The sequence below is a fragment of the Bufo gargarizans genome, chromosome 5 (assembly GCF_014858855.1).
Source record: "Bufo gargarizans isolate SCDJY-AF-19 chromosome 5, ASM1485885v1, whole genome shotgun sequence".
NCBI lineage: Eukaryota > Metazoa > Chordata > Amphibia > Anura > Bufonidae > Bufo > Bufo gargarizans.
Genome location: NC_058084.1, coordinates 413,659,301 through 413,676,828, shown reverse-complemented (window position 1 = coordinate 413,676,828; position 17,528 = coordinate 413,659,301). Strand labels below are relative to the sequence as shown.

The 17,528-nt window shown below is 41.6% G+C and overlaps 1 protein-coding gene across 2 annotated transcripts in view; it reads left to right on the top strand.

Annotated features, from left to right (window-relative positions):
* CNPY1 (canopy FGF signaling regulator 1) overlaps positions 1–17,528 on the top strand; it is a 174,890-nt gene that overhangs the window by 121,875 nt on the left and 35,487 nt on the right. For both annotated transcript variants that reach the window (XM_044294344.1, XM_044294346.1), the window contains exon 3: positions 11,527–11,642. In XM_044294344.1, the coding sequence (XP_044150279.1) occupies positions 11,527–11,642 (116 nt within the window). The remainder of the gene's footprint in view (positions 1–11,526; positions 11,643–17,528) is intronic.

The following is a 17,528-nucleotide window of genomic DNA, read 5'->3' as shown; positions in this document are numbered from 1 at the left end:
TGTCATGATACAAATTTTTTTTTCAATTTCGATGCCATAAAAAAGTATTGCTATACTCGATACCATGCGAAAATAAAAACCAAAAAAGCCACATTTTATGGAACGTCCAGCCCATAATTGAACAGTCCGATCCTATTTTTTGGGGGACAAGGTGACTAAAAAATGGCGAATCACGCGGTTTTTATTTAGTTTTTTTTCTGTTACGGTGTTCACCTCATAGTAGATATTTTAAATATTTAAGATATTTTATTAATATTTAATATTATAGTTCACACTTTTTCAGGCGTGGTGATATGCAATATGTTTATTCATTGTTTATATGTAAAATTGGGAAAGGGGTGATTTATACTTAATATTTTGGTGTTTGTTTTTTTTACTTTTTTTTTTTTTTTACTTTTTATTTAATAACTATTTCCCCCCTTAGGGGCTAGAACCTGGGATCTTTTCACCCCTATTGTCCTATTCACCCTAATAGAGCTCTATCAGGGTGAATAGGACTTCCCTCTCTCCCTGCAGCCCTGTGCATAGTACACACAGCAGCAGGGAGCCGACTATGGCAGCCAGGGCTTCAGTAGCATCCTGGCTGCCATGGTAACCGATCAAAGCCCCAGGATTACACTGCTGGGACTCCGATCACAACTGCCACTGCACCACCAATGGGGAGGAGGGGAGGGCACCCTGTGGCCACCAATGATTATAATACTGGGGGAGGGCGCACTGCACCACCAATGACTTTAATACTGGGTTGGAGGGGAGGGGAAGGTGCACTGCACCAGCAATGAAAATAAGTAACCTTTTAATACATATACAGGAGGCGGGTGGCAGCAGCGGAATCGCATAGCCGACACCCGGCCTCTATGACAGGGCGCCACTGCGATCCGTGGCAGTTAACCCCTCAGGTGCCGCACCTATGTGATTCTGCCACCGGCAAAACGTTTGATCAGATATAAACCCGACGGCACAGGACGTATTTATAGTGAATGGGCGGTCGGGAAATGGTTTAAGGGGTTATCTTAGTTCAGAGCTGAACCTGGACACAACTTGATCTGCACTCTTTCACCATGAATGAGTGGAGCATCGGAGCTTTTTACGCTCCGATGCCCTGTCCTTGTCCTGCGCTGCATCTCGCAGGGTGAGGGCTGTTTGTTTACATTTGGACACTGCTAAATAGCGGCTTCCACCTAGCAGTGATCCCGGTGACGCCTATTAGTGCTGGTGACATCATTGGGCTCACTGCTAGACGGAAGCCTCCACCTAGCTTACCCATGGAGAGCCCAGTACGTCACCGGATCTCAAGAAAATTCCTGTGAAAAGCTCTGATGATCCACTAGGGCTCATTTTCTGGTACTGCTCCGACCTCTTCTATTCTCTCTTCTAAACTGATTTATGGCCATGGTCTAACTTCTTTAAGTATTGTTAAAACTTTGACCGTTAAATAGTAGTAAGGCCTCGGCCAGACCAAAAACCACTGCAAGTAATGTTTTTTTGTTGTCCTTCGAAACCCTGCACTTAGAGCAGAACGTAGCCAGATCATCGCCGGATCCCTATTGACTATTATGTTGAATCTGGCAACACCTGCAGGCTGTTCTCTGCTGGAACAGCCTACCAGAAATGTTCACAGGAGATGTGAACGTAGACTAATTGTTAAAGGGGTTTTCCAGGACTCATTCTGTATATTGATGACCTATCCTCAAGATCGGTCATCAATATCTAATCTTTGAAGAGGCCAGTGATGTCACATTCATTGGTCACATGGTCTATTTGTACTTCAGCCCCGTTCAAGTGAATGGGCTTGAGCTGTAGTAACAAACACAGCAGTTATACAGTGTGCAACTATGTTTGTCAGACACCCACCAATTGGATATCGATGACCTATCCTGAGGATAGACCATCAGTTTTGAACTCCCAGAAAACACCTTTTAAATTAATGTAATGTGAAATTTCTACTTGTATAAATGCATGGCTTTTAAGCTATACATAGCCACAACATACACACGCTCACCTTCAAATATTATGTCCCAGGTATTCTGCACATCTTAGGATGCATTTTTTTTTTTTTTTTATCCTGTAACTAGAACATGCACATTACATAAAGGTGTCTCCACATGACAGTTATTATATAGAGATTACTGGAGCAGAACTGGAAAATAGTATAGCGTGAGATGGCCTTTCTCATCGACAGCCGGAAAGGTCAGTACAAATCTCTTGGGATTTCTCTGTGGTCTCTCTTCTCTCCTCTGACCTCAATCACATGTATGAATGGGAAGTAACGCCGCAGGGTTACGCTTACCCTTGTATCTAAATAGAGAACTGGGCACCACTTTGTAATGGCCTTTTGTCAGGTCAATAAGAAAAAAAACAATAGAACATTCTTTCCCTTAAGAGCCCTATATATGTAAGGAATCTGAGGCCTCAGAAAATATATTATACAAATTAGTTTCCGGTATAACTACTGGGACAATTGTGTGAATTAATCATTGAAAATAAAGGTATAATTGTAAGACAAAAATAATATCATTCAGAAAGATGTGAACTGTTGCGGTGGGTTTACACCGCACTATGTAACAGCCGATTGTCGGGAAGAAAGCGTTCCTTCCCGACTGTCGTCTTCTCGTTCATTTACATGCAGCAATCTCCTTCACAGTATGAGGATGAGGGATGGCTATTGCGATCGCTCGTCCTCATACAGTTTCACAATCTGCTGCCCAGAAACGATGATTGGTAGTGCCTGCACGAACGACAGGAACACCCATTGGGTGATCGGCGGAACATTAAGATGGGCAGATTGTCGGGAACGAGCGTTCACAGGAACTTTCATTCCCAATCTGCCCGACAATCAGGCCATGTAAATCCACCTTAAGTTGTGTTCACACAGGACAGATTTTGTCACATTTATTTTATGTAAGTGCATTGGATCCACTTGTTTTTGGCCTAAAAATTCAAAAACTTTGAACTGTGAAAATAATTAAAATTAATAAGCAAATAGAAATTATTAATAAATAAGCAAATAAACTTTTTCCATCATGTCTGATGGGGTAAAAGAACAATTCCACTGAGCTGTGTGAGGACTTTTTTTTGCAGATCAAGGACGTTTTCATTGGCACTATTTTTTGGGTATATATATTACTTTGTGCCTTTTTTCATTGTGGTATTTATTTATATTTTTTGTGAATTAGGGTGAACAAAAAAAGGAAGAAGTTTGAAAATGTTATTTCACTAGGGGACTTAGCCATGCAATTTATTATTATTTTTAAATAACAATTAAAACCATAAACATTGAGTAGCACAGTGTATTCTGCTTGTAAGTGGAAAACTGGCAGGCGTTCTCAAGGGGCTGCACAACCTTTTCTGGTTCAATGGTTGCAATGTTGGACTGTACCACTCTCAAGGGCTACACTAAAACTTAATAGAGTGTTCCCATCAGAGACATTATGACATTTGGAAGTGTACGCAATAATTTGTGAGACAGGTGTGAGTTACACATTTGGGATTCCCATTTATCAGGATAACACCAGAACTTAAAATATTTGACTGCTCTTTGATAGCCATGCTCTTCAGAACTTTTGAGGCACAGATACATTCACCGTTGGGGTGACAGGCAGCTCCTTTCTCTGTCTAACCACTTACATGCTGAGGTCACTATTGAGTATGAAGATAGCAGAATGACTTGAGCTGGGATCATCACTGACTGATGATAAGATGATTGTGGTGCATCCTTAGCATCTCTCAGATATTTCACTGAAAGTCCATGACAAAAGATTCTAAGGAAAGGGGAATTTTTATTGAATGGTGGTCTGAATATAATATTTGTTCTTAGATAATATTCTATTAGTGAAGTTCATAGTAGTACAAGACTATGTATGAGGAAAATCTGCTATACAGTGGCATGCAAAAGTATGGGCACCCCTGGTCAAAATTACTGTTACTGTGAAGAATTGAAAGGATTATCCAAGATTAAAAAATGTCCCCCAAATGCCTGGGCCCCTCACACTGAATATACTTACCTGGCTCCCAGCTTCTAGTCCCTCGGAGACGAGCCTCCTTCATATCGCAGGTGACGTCCCCCACCGGATGTTTTCATCCGTGCACGGGGAGAAGCAGCAGCGGCGTTGCAGGGACCAGAAGCGGCATGGGGAGCCAGGTAAGTATATTCAGTGTGAGGGGCCCAGGCATATGGGGTACATTTTTTCAACTCTGATAACCCCTTTAAGCAAGTTGATTAAATGATCTTCAAATGGTATTAAGTTAAAGGTGAAACGCACATATGAACATTTTAAGCGGTATCAGTATATTATTTTGGTTTTGTACAATTTTAGAGTAAAAGAAAGGAAGGGAGCACCTTGCAAAAGTATGGGAACCCAAGGACATTAGAGCGCTCAGATAACTTTGACCAAGGTCTCAGACCTTAAATAGCCTGTTGGGGTTAAGGCATGGTCACAATCATCGTTAGGAAAGGCCAGGTGATGCAAATTTCAAAGCTTTATAAATACCTAGACTCCTACCCTTGTCCCAAAAAACAGCAGCCATGGGTTCTTCTAAGCAGCTGCCTAACACTAAGGCCCCTTTCACACGGGCGAGTATTCCGCGCGGGTGCGATGCGTTAGTTGAACGCATTGCACCCGCACTGAATCCGGACCCATTCATTTCTATGGGGCTGTTCACATGAGCGGTGATTTTCACGCATCACTTATGCGTTGTGTGAAAATCGCAGCATGTTCTATATTCTGCGTTTTTCACGTAACGCAGGCCCCATAGAAATAAATCGGGCTGAGTGAAAATCGCAAGCATCCGCAAGCAAGTGCTGATGCGGTGCGATTTTCACGCATGGTTGCTAGGTGACAGTCTATTCACTGTATTATTTTCCCTTATAACATGGTTATAAGGGAAAATAATAGCATTCTGAAGTAAAGAAGAGATCAGGAAATACGCGATCAAGAGGAGAAGGTGAGTTAATTTTTTTTATTTTTTTTAACCCTCAATTGATCACCTACTAAGCATTCTGTATTCAGAATGCTATTATTTTCCCTTATAACCATGTTATAAGGGAAAATAATACAATCTTCAGAACATCAATCACAAGCCCGAACTTCTGTGAAGAAGTTTGGGTACCAAACATGCACGATTTTTCTCACGCGCGTGCAAAACGCATTACAATGTTTTGCACTTGCGCGGAAAAATCGCGTGTGTTCCCGCAACGCACCCGCCTCTTATCCGGGCCAAAAATATGAAGCCCGTGTGAAAGAGGCCTAACAGTTCGAAATGTAATTAAGAAATGGCAGTCAACAGGAACAGTGGAGGTCAAGAAAAATGGAAGACCAAGAAAAATTTCAGACAGCTGCTAGTAGGATTGCTAGAAAGTCAAATCGGAACTCCTGCTTGACTGCAAAAGACCTTCAGGAAGATTTAGCAAACTCTAGAGTTGTGTTATTCTACTGTTCAACGACACCTGCAGAAATATGGCCTTCATGGAAAAGTCATCAAAAGAAAACCTGTCCTGTGTCCTTACCACAAAATTCAGCGTCAGAACAAGCCTGATGCATTATGGAAAGTCCTGTGGACCTATGAGGTTAAAAAAGAACACTTTGACCACAATTAGCAAAGGTATGTTTAGAGGGAAACGGACACATAATTTCATTAAAAGAACACCTCTCCAACCATTAGGCATTGGGGTGGATCAGTCATGCTTTGGGGTTGTATTGCAGCCAGTGTCACAGGGTCATAGACTACCTCAAAAGGCACAAGCTGAAGGTTTTATCATTGCCCACACAGCCCTCTGGTCTGAAAATCATAAAAAAAATCTGTGCATAGACCTCAAAAGAGCAGTGCACGCAAGACGGCCCAAGGAAGAATGGATGAAAATCCGTCAAACAATTAATGAATTGACTCTTGGTTGGCTATAAAAAGCGTTTTTATAAGCTGTGATACTTGCCAAAGAGGGTGCTACTAAGTACTAACCAGGGAGGGTGCCCAAATTTTTGCTTCGGGCACTTTTCCTTTTTCCTTATTTTGAAAATGTAAAAGATGAAAATAAAAATAATATTCTTGCTTAAAATACAAATGGAATGTGTCATCTGTAACATTATGCCTTTTGGAGATAATTTCATCTTCAACTTGCTGTTCACAGTAACAGTAATTTTGACTAAACTTCTGCAGCTCACTATATTATAGAGGAACTGCATCTGGTGCACTTTCATGGGAGTACTGCATAATGGTTTGTAATTATTTTATGATCACTAGTGCCCTCATTGAACAATATTATTGTCAGTTCTATGTAGTGGGTACCAGGATGTGGATGTTATTATGCTGTCACCACTGTTTAACCTACAGTCGTGGCCAAAAGTTTTGAGAATGACACAAATATTAGTTTTCACAAAGTTTGCTGCTAAACTGCTTTTAGATCTTTGTTTCAGTTGTTTCTGTGATGTAGTGAAATATAATTATACGCACTTCATACGTTTCAAAGGCTGTTATCGACAATTACATGACATTTATGCAAAGAGTCAGTATTTGCAGTGTTGGCCCTTCTTTTTCAGGACCTCTGCAATTCCACTGGGCATGCTCTCAATCAACTTCTGGGCCAATTCCTGACTTATAGCAACCCATTTTTTCATTATCACTTCTTGGAGTTTGTCAGAATTAGTGGGTTTTTGTTTGTCCACCCGCCTCTTGAGGATTGACCACAAGTTCTCAATGGGATTAAGATCTGGGGAGTTTCCAGGCCATGGACCCAAAATGTCAACGTTTTGGTCCTCAAGCCACTTAGTTCTCACTTTTGCCTTATGGCACGGTGCTCCATCGTGCTGGAAAATGCATTGTTCTTCACCAAACTGTTGTTGGATTGTTGGAAGAAGTTGCTGTTGGAGGGTGTTTTGGTACCATTCTTTATTCATGGCTGTGTTTTTGGGCAAAATTGTGAGTGAGCCAACTCCCTTGGATGAGAAGCAACCCCACACATGAATGGTCTCAGGATGCTTTACTGTTGGCATGACACAGGACTGATGGTAGCGCTCACCTTTTCTTCTCCGGACAAGCCTTTTTCCTGATGCCCCAAACAATCGGAAAGAGGCTTCATCGGAGAATATGACTTTGCCCCAGTCCTCAGCAGTCCATTCACCATATTTTCTGCAGAAGATCAATCTGTCCCTGATGTGTTTTTTTTGTGGGAAGAACACAAGCCAGCAGAGGCATAATGCTGTGGACAATGTTCTGCTGGGAAATGTTAGATCCTGGAATTCATCTGGATGTTACTATGACATGTACAACCTACCTAAACATTGGTGCAGACCAAGTGCATGGTAGCAGTATATCCTAATGGCAGTGGGTTTTTTTTTCAGCAGGATAACCTTGCCACATTTAAAAAAAATGTTCAGTAATGGTTTATGACATATGACTAAGAGTCCAAGGATCGAACATCTGTGAGATGTGCTGTAAACAAAGTCCAATCTGTTGATTTGTAACTTGCAGGATTTAAAATATCTGCTGCAAATGTCTTAGTGTCAGATAGCACAGGACACCTCCAGAAGTTTTGTGGAGTCTCCATGCCACGAAAGAATGGAGTTGTTTTGGAAACACAATGTTACGAAGGTGGTATAAAGGATATGGCTGATAGGTGTGAGTTTACATCTATCTACATATACAAACCTTTATCCATTTCTTTTACCCTTCAGAGCACTCATTCACAAGCTGCTGCGAACACATGTAAAACCCAGTAGGTAGAGCAAATACAATGCACAATGATACAGATGTATGAAAAGAAAACTAGTCTTCTCCATTTATATATTTAGTATAGCCATTGAGTTTCAATAGAATTTATCAGTATAAACCCACAATCCGTTTATTATTTTCCCTATTCGTCTGTCCATCTCGCTGAGGTGGTCGTACATGCCCAGTTCCATCCTTCAACTGCCACCAGCCCTATCTACTGTTAGAAGCTGTGACAGTTAACAGGCGAGAGCTGCAGCAGAAAGCACACACATCACTGAGCTGTGATAGGGAGTGAACTGCAGCAGAAAGCACACACATCACTGAGCTGTGATAGGGAGTGAACTGCAGCAGAAAGCACACACATCACTGAGCTGTGATAGGGAGTGAACTGCAGCAGAAAGCACACACATCACTGAGCTGTGATAGGGAGAGAGCTGCAGCAGAAAGCACACACATCACTGAGCTGTGATAGGGAGAGAGCTGCAGCAGAAAGCACACACATCACTGAGCTGTGATAGGGAGTGAACTGCAGCAGAAAGCACACACATCACTGAGCTGTGATAGGGAGTGAACTGCAGCAGAAAGCACACACATCACTGAGCTGTGATAGGGAGTGAACTGCAGCAGAAAGCACACACATCACTGAGCTGTGATAGGGAGTGAACTGCAGCAGAAAGCACACACATCACTGAGCTGTGATAGGGAGAGAGCTGCAGCAGAAAGCACACACATCACTGAGCTGTGATAGGGAGAGAGATGTAGCAGAAAGCACACACATCACTGAGCTGTGATAGGGAGAGAGCTGCAGCAGAAAGCACACACATCACTGAGCTGTGATAGGGAGTGAACTGCAGCAGAAAGCACACACATCACTGAGCTGTGATAGGGAGTGAACTGCAGCAGAAAGCACACACATCACTGAGCTGTGATAGGGAGAGAGCTGCAGCAGAAAGCACACACATCACTGAGCTGTGATAGGGAGAGAGCTGCAGCAGAAAGCACACACATCACTGAGCTGTGATAGGGAGTGAGCTGCAGCAGAAAGCACACACATCACTGAGCTGTGATAGGGAGTGAACTGCAGCAGAAAGCACACACATCACTGAGCTGTGATAGGGAGTGAACTGCAGCAGAAAGCACACACATCACTGAGCTGTGATAGGGAGTGAACTGCAGCAGAAAGCACACACATCACTGAGCTGTGATAGGGAGTGAACTGCAGCAGAAAGCACACACATCACTGAGCTGTGATAGGGAGAGAGCTGCAGCAGAAAGCACACACATCACTGAGCTGTGGTAGGGAGAGAGATGTAGCAGAAAAGACATGACGCCTTAGCAGCAGCAAAAATGATATGCTCCCTGAGCTCCGAGCGTAAAATATATCTAGCAGAGCAATGAATTGAATGCTCTGGATGTGAGATGCTAGCTTTATATATAAATTCTTATTTCTATTTTGTACATTAATCACAGGATAATCCATTTAAATGAGATTTCTGGAAATCAAGATCTTTTTCTGAATACATATATGTGTCTACGAAAAGTAAACCCCCCCCCCCCCCCTCGCTAAACCCCGTATCCATATATAAGTATGGCTTCAGGTGACAAGTCATCCAGTGTAGCCTCACAACCCATAGTATTGAGTGTCTTTGTATGTGTCCAAGCAAAATGTGTGCAAAAAAAAATCTGTTGGGCGTTTTTGGCTGGTATGTTTCTTTTTTTTTTATTTTAGGACAAATCTAAATAATATTCAAGTTTATTACATGTAAATTAAAAAGCGTCTTACACCAAACTGCAGATTTACTAAAGGCAGGCTTTAAAGTAGAGTGTAGACTAGTTGCCTGAGAGAAGCATTTAGAGAGATGTATGTGTAACCGCCACTAGAGGGAGCTTAACAGCATTCTGAACACTTACAAATTGTGCTCCTTTTTTTTAAAGAAGTTGGATAACCCCTATAAATATGTCTATGCAGCAGGGCTTGAAGGGGTTGTCCAGGATAAAAAAATAAAAAAACATGGCTGCTTTCTTCTCAAAACAACACTGCGTCCTGTCCACAGATTATATGTTGTATTACAACTCATTTACGCCAGTAGAGCTGAGCTGCAGTATCAGACGTAACGGTTGGCAGGTGTGGTGCTGTTTTTGGATAATAGCTGAATTTTTATTCTAATTATGAAAAAAAAAATAGGAGCCAAATTACATGTTTTGCTTGTATTGGTGACCATTTTAGTTGCCATCTGGAGCCTGGACTGTGAGCAATTTTCATATAGGCACATAAAGATAACATACATTTTCAATTTGCATGCTTAAAGGGTTTATCCAGGAATAGAAAATAATGACCTATCCTTAGGATAGGTCATCATTATCACATTGTCGGAGGTCTGAGTCCCGGCACCCCCGCCGATCAGCTGTTACAGGGAGCCGCCACGCTCACTGGAGCTCTGGTGAGCGCAGCAGCCTCCTGTTCCAAGGACAGCCGTGTACATAGTACAGCAGCTCAGCCCGTTCACTTAAGTGGGGCTGAGCTGCAGCTGGGCCATGTGACCGATGTATGGTGACGTCACATGGTCTGGGAAGAGGCCGCAGATGGGACGATTTTCCAGTCCCCAGCTTAGTAACATTTAGCTAGGATATGGATGGGGTTACACGCGCAGCTGCAGCCAATGATTGGCCTCAGCGGTGATGTTACACATGACCCAGCAGTGACGTGTGTTGCTTGGGGACATGTCAGCGCATAGGCCACTTATTGGCTACAGTGGCTCACGTGACCCCGTCCAAAAGTAAACCAGCTGGGGATCGGAAGATCGCCGACCAGAGCCAGGGTGCTGGATCGGAGTGGCGGAAGCAGGTGATTAGGATTCTTTCAATAGGTACTACACATTAGGAGGCTTATTTTAAAAAGGGATGAAATCATAGAAAACTTTTTTTTATAGAGGACCTTTCACCACTCCTGATATGCCTGTTTTATCGCTCTATGTTGTGCCATTCCTTTATTTATTTCTACTAGAAGTTATGACTGAATTGCTAGCAGTCTGCAGTAAGGGTACAGAGGGGAGGTAACCAGTTGGAGGGGTGTACCTGCACAGACGGACTATCCAATCAGTGCTGCCATTTTCAGACTGTGTAGGTACACGCCCCCAACTTATGTAGAAGTAATGTAAATATTTTATTTATAATAAAATGTCCTCTTCCTTGGCGTTAGTGGTGCAGTATAAGGGTCCATTCACACGTCCGTTGTTTCTTTCCTGGTCTGTTCCGTTTTTTGCGGAACAGATCTGAACCAGATCTGGACCCATTCATTTTCAATGGGTCCTGAAAAAAAGTGGACAGCACAATGTCTGATTTTTTTTCAGGACCCATTGAAAATTAATGGGTCCAGATCTGGTCCAGATCTGTTCCGCAAAAAACGGAACAGATCAGGAAAGAAACAACGGACGTGTGAATGGACCCTAGGCTGCTGCATTCTGTTATGAACCTGGCCTTATTGTTACTTCTGTATATCATAATGTTATTGCGCACAGCCAGACAGAAAGTATCTTGTTCTTATTCCATGCCCCAGTGGAGCTTGTAGTCTGAGATATTAGGGTCAGTGTAGTTAGAAGCCAATTAACCTATGTGCTATGTTTCCGGACTGTCAGAAGAAACGGGAGCACCTGGTCTTAATGTAAATGGAGGCTGGGGCATGGAATAGGCATCGTACAGTTAAGAGAGACATCTCTGCCCGTCTCAGGATAGTTAGAGATAACATTTAGTCCAATAAATGTGTTCACTTTTATTTTAAACTAATTCTTAAAAAAATATTTCTGATTTTCTCTTCCTCTGTAGCCTGCAGGGCAATGGTAGATGAGCTGCTCTATGAAATTAGGAAAGTGAGCCCGAGTAAAACAATTGACGTAGGGTCATTCAGGATAAATCCAGATGGGACTCAGGTACAGAATAAGGTAAGAAGAAAAAAAATGACTGAATTGGAGATGATGCTAATATTAACAAGCCGGGGGTTTTGGTGTAATCCTACAGCCTTCGTGATTGGATTTATTCCCTCCGAGAGCTGACATAACCTTAAACTTTCCTTTCTAATATCTTATGTAACTCTTCTGTTCCTGGTAACCATTTTGATCTGCCTTTTCTTTCGCACTCTGAAGCCTTCAGAGCTGTATTGAATGCTATTGTTTTGGGCATTGTTTGATTTTCCTGCATATTAAGGGATATCATGATAGCCAGCACAATACACGGGTTTAATGTAGAATTGCATAGAAATAAAGGCTAATTGAAATCTGCAAATGAAGGCCCTTTAGGATTCCTTTAGGGAATCTTTCAAGGCCACTGAAGTCAAATTCTTTTTTTTACACATTAATGTTATGCATATGATCTGGTATACCCTTATTCGCACAATCCACGGTGGTAGATCTGTGGTAGATCTGCGTCTGCTCTTTGGCTCTTATATTGCCATTTGCTTGGGTTTCACAGAGTACATAACGGGGATCGCAGCTTTGTTATGTTTATTACATGGTCCATTAATGAATATACCGGTAACTGACTCTCATTATTCTGCTGAATTGGAATGATGCCATAGTATGAACAATGCTGTTTTTTTAATTTCTGCAATTCATATCTTTCCCACCAGAATCCTGATCCTCCTAAATGTTCACAATAGTCATAGCTGCGGTATATGACGTGGGCTGCAGAAAAGGCTAAAAAGGAAATTTGTAGCCATTTTACATTATATTAGTGTGCCCTAAAAGTAGGCTATAAGGTCTCCCGATCGAGGCAAGAAATCATACAGAATATTTTTTTGCTGAATAGAAGGGAGGTTTCACTGTCCTCTAAAATCTTTGCAAAAAAGAGGATTTTCAGAGGCGACCTTTATGTCCAAATGCTCCTATTTCCACTGTACTGTTTACAATCCACAGCAGATGTGAAGTATTGATTCATATAAAATGTACCAAAGTTTTGATTTGTGAACTGTAGTCACATTTTCCATCTGGAGTCTTAGCAGTGATAATAATTTGGCCTTCGGTTCCTGCTGTAAATTATGGGAAGGTTTTTAGTCTCTGAATAGTCAGTTTGCCATATAAATAAGCCAGGTGTATAGGTTATAATATTCATAAAATGCACCATTTTCAAAGAAGGTGATATTTTCAGAAATACCAGCCTCAGCCGTGTACAGCAGGGGACATTTTTCTTAAACTTCAGGGGACAAATACATAGCAATATGCTGTAATGTTGATATTTAGGAGGTGATTTTTAAAAGCCCCATATTGATGAAAAATGTCCTTCACAATATGTAAGTCTATACAAACAGGGGTGGTGTCATTGAACTCATTTAATTAATTGACTTTGCATTAAGTAATTGCTAATTATTAAGAGTTCAACCCAGCAGTATGTGTCCAGGCGTGTAGAAAGAGGGTCCGTGGCCGATCTGCAGCTCCACTCGGTCTTTAACTTGTCAGACAGTTATCACAACCTCCTGTTAGTGAATTTCTAAGAGCAATGTAGCAAACATGGCTGAGGTTTAGGGAAGGCTGCACTGAGGTTCTGTACATGATAATCAAAGAGCACTGTGAAGTTTACATTTTTCACTGGAGGCCAGGACGTAAGGAAGGTTGTCAAGTCCTAACAGGGTGTATCGTTTCACCCATAGTGTTCCTTCAGCATTTTTTTCCATCGCCATTTTTTATGATTTTAAAGGGCAACTCCAGACCAGAAATGTAAGTTTTCCTTGATCTCCTATCTATCCTAGTTTTTGTCTTTGCAAATACAAAAGGTTTAGTGCTTCGGTATTACTATGGTGTCACAAAAGTGATCTCCAACTATAAGGCCCCTTTCACACGGGCGAGTTTTCCGTGCGGGTGCGAAGCGTGAAGTGAACGCATTGCACCCGCACTGAATCCTGACCCATTCATTTCTATGGGGCTGTTCACATGAGAGGTGATTTTCACGCATCACTCGTGCGTTGAGTGAAAATCGCAGCATGCTCTATATTGTGCGATTTTTCACGCGACGCAGGCCCCATAGAAGTGAATGGGGTGCGTGAAAATCGCATAGCATCCGCAAGCAAGTTTTTTTCATGCATGGTTGCTAGGTGACAGTCTATTCACTGAATTATTTTCCCTTATAACATGGTTATAAGGGAAAATAATAGCATTCTGAATACAGAATGCATAGTAAACTAGCGCTGGAAGGGTTAAAACAAAATAAAAAATGGTTTAACTCACCTTAGTCCACTTGATCGCGGCCTGGCATCTGTCCTTTGTTGAATAGGACCTGTGGTTAGCATTGCAATAATTACAGGACCTTTGATGACGTCACTCCGGTCATCACATGGTATACGTCACATGATCTTTTACCATGGTGACGTACCATGTGATGACCGGCGTGACGTCATCAAAGGTCCTGTAATTATTGCAATGCTCACCACAGGTCCTATTCAACAAAGGACAGATGCCGGGCCGCGATCAAGTGGACTAAGGTGAGTTAAACCATTTTTTATTTTGTTTTAACCCTTCCAGCGCTAGTTTACTATGCATTCTGTATTCAGAATGCTATTATTTTCCCTTATAACCATGTTATAAGGGAAAATAATACAATCTTCAGAACATCAATCCCAAGCCCGAACTTCTGTGAAGAAGTTCAGGTTTGGGTACCAAACATGCGCGATTTTTCTCACGCGAGTGCAAAACGCATGACAATGTTTTGCACTCGCGCAGAAAAATCGCGCATTTTCCCGCAACGCACTCGCCTCTAATCCGGGCCAAAAATATGACGCCCGTGTGAAAGAGGCCTAAGGAGCACCAGGATCCTATGTATTAGGCTTGTTCACACGTATGGGTTCCGTTCCATGCATTGGGGACGCAAGTTGCGGTCCGCAATGCTCGGAGAACTTTCGTGAGGCCTCCGGGACGGATCCAGACCCATTCAACTTGAATGGGTCCGCATCCCTCCATTCCGCAAAAAGATAGGACATGTTCTATCCTTGTGCGGGACAGAAGTACGGAACGGAACCCCGTAGTGCTTCTGTGGGTTTCCGTTCCGTGCTTCCGTTCCGCACCGCTCCAGATTTGCGGACCCATTCAAGTGAATGGGTCTGCATCCATGATGCGGAATGCACACGGAACGGATCCGTATATTCGGTCCGCAATACAGCAGCGGAAACCATACGTTCGTGTGAACAAGCCCTTACACTGAACCTTTCCCATATAAAATAGCTCTCGGCATTTGTCATTACTATTTTATTTCACGGTATAAAGTGACAGCTGAGGCAATTTTGGGCTGTTATGGAGAGCAATTTTGTAATTCCACTTTTACAGATTGACCAGGGAGTACATATAGTATAGTGGCATACAAATGGTAGTGTATCACCCCACCATCCTTGCAGTAATATCAATGATTTTAGTTTTAGTGGTGCTTGTAGTCTGAGGTTTCTTCTTTCATATAAACCGTCGATAATTGACTTCTATTGACCCAGATGAAGAGGACTGCGCCGCTGTACATGGGACATGGTCATGTTGAGATATTACCCAGACCTCACCCTATAGGTATACTAGTCTTAATGTGGGCTAATTTACTCTTTTGTACCATATTTTGGTTAGTTACACACAAGTGAAACATAAAATTGCATAAAAATCCAATTTATGGCATAAAATGAACATGCTGCTTTTAAAACGTAAGAATCTGGAAAAATAACACATTTTGTGAATTTGGTAATTTAATTTCTAAATTAAAGTATAGCATCTCTTTTAAACATAAGTAGTAGACCGCTATAAGCTTGGAACAGGAGAGAGCAATAAATAGGTCTACAAAGTCTGGCCATTGAAAGAAAAGTTCCTCCACAAGACAATAAATCGTATTCCGTCACCAAACTTCCCTCACTGACGCGATCACTGGTTAGAAAAATCATTTCTGGTAACAGTTGAACCTTTTTTTTTTTTTTTTGGTACATTCAATATTGGTAATGCTGCCATATTTTGTATGCAGCATTGATTATGAGTTCTTCATGGGGCTCGTACCAGGTACCTTAGCGATCATTTTTAAATTTGCTAAATTAATTTTGATCAGCAATATATGATATTGCATTTAGACTTGGCAATAATCTTTATGATCTCTCCGAAATGTGTAAATTGTAACCATTTTACATGCAAATCATACATGTGAAATATCAACGGCCGCCCTATATTAGTGGATACTGAGTTAATTATTCATTTACTTTACAAATGTCCAATTTTAATTTCATGTTAACAGATTTCATTTTAAACACTACGTACATTTTTCTTTTTATTACTTTTTAAACATTTTTTAAGGTGATGGTGTTAAAAACTAAAAACAAAGAAAGTCTTGTCATTGACCTAGATTGTCAAATTGGCTTCTGTAAAAGCTAGAGGGTTAAAAATGAGTCTTCACTGTGGCACTAGAGGGCAATAACAACCACTCGGCTCCTTCTACCCGGACTGCTGAAATTAGTCCAATCTTTTTTTTTTTTTTTTTTTTTTCACCCCAATGTTTTATTTACAACAAAATTGACTTCGCACTGGTTTCATTTACAGACTAGTTTTCTAACAGGAGCGAGAAGTCTTGTTTTATAAAGCAGAGAAATTGTTTTTTTTGTCTGAAATCTCCACATACTGGAATCCTGGACCAGGTGGCCTCTTGAGGTGGGACAAACCTGAACACCAAATGCAAGTTTCCCTAGCTAAAAGTCTGTTCAGCTTCATCAAGCTCTTGGGGGGGGGGGGGGCCCCAAAAAGGGCAGAGGCCACATGCGAAGAAGAAAGAGAGGATTGTTGAAAAAACATGGAGCGAGAGAACAGTTAAACACAGCAGTGTTACCTAGTAAGCCGAGCTAAGGTCAACCCAACCTCGGCTAGTGTTAGCCAAGATTGCTACAAATGTGATTTACACCAGCTGGTTTTAGTGTGTAGCCCTTCACTGGTTCATGGCGAGCTCCATTAGTGAAGGGTTTCTTCATCATCCTGTAAGATTATGTCTACTGTTTAAGCCTTGTTTTCATTCTTTTTCAAGATCACTTGGGTTGCTCCTCGGCAAGTGCTGCAATAAGCTTCAGACCATAGTTGAGAGACGATCTCAAGATCCTGAATTTCCAGATGACATGCTATGGAAACTTGTTGCAACATTTCACGTTTTCTTTTGAGCTTTTCAGCATTTCTCTGAGATGATGTTGCTGGTTCTTCAGCCTGACAGCTGCCCACTAATCCATAGTTGGTAGACTGTCGATGAAATGGTATATGCCACATGTATTTCTACTCTATATATGTGTGTATCATTGTCGCCTTTAATTCAAAATTTAGAGTTATTTTAGATTATTAATATTTACACATTTTATTTGGTGGTAATAGTCTGGCCCCCTAAAATCTAAAATACTCTTTAACCCGATATTGTGAATTTAGTAGTATCTGTGTCATAGGCTTTGTGGTCTGTACATTTCTTTCCCTGACGTGTGGCATCTCCATTGATCCCATTTTAGGTCTGTTTGATAACATTGCATTATTTCATTGCAAGGGAATTCATTCTATAGATTGATGTGTGGGAAGCATGGAAGTTTTTTTTTCTCCTAATTTCCAGTACAGGGGTGAGGAGTAAGTAGCTATGGAGTGGACGCAGAGAGGCTGTGATAAACACTGATACGTAGTAATGCATTCAGTGGTGAGAAGCGAACATTCTTGATTAAAATGTAATTACTGCGCTTGCGTTTCTCTCTAGGGACATCCAATATCTATCAACTTTCCCCTGCCGCTATACCGAGGCAACATACACTGCATACAGTTCATCCAAGAAAAGAAATGCTATTGATCGAGCTCTCTGATTCTGCTATT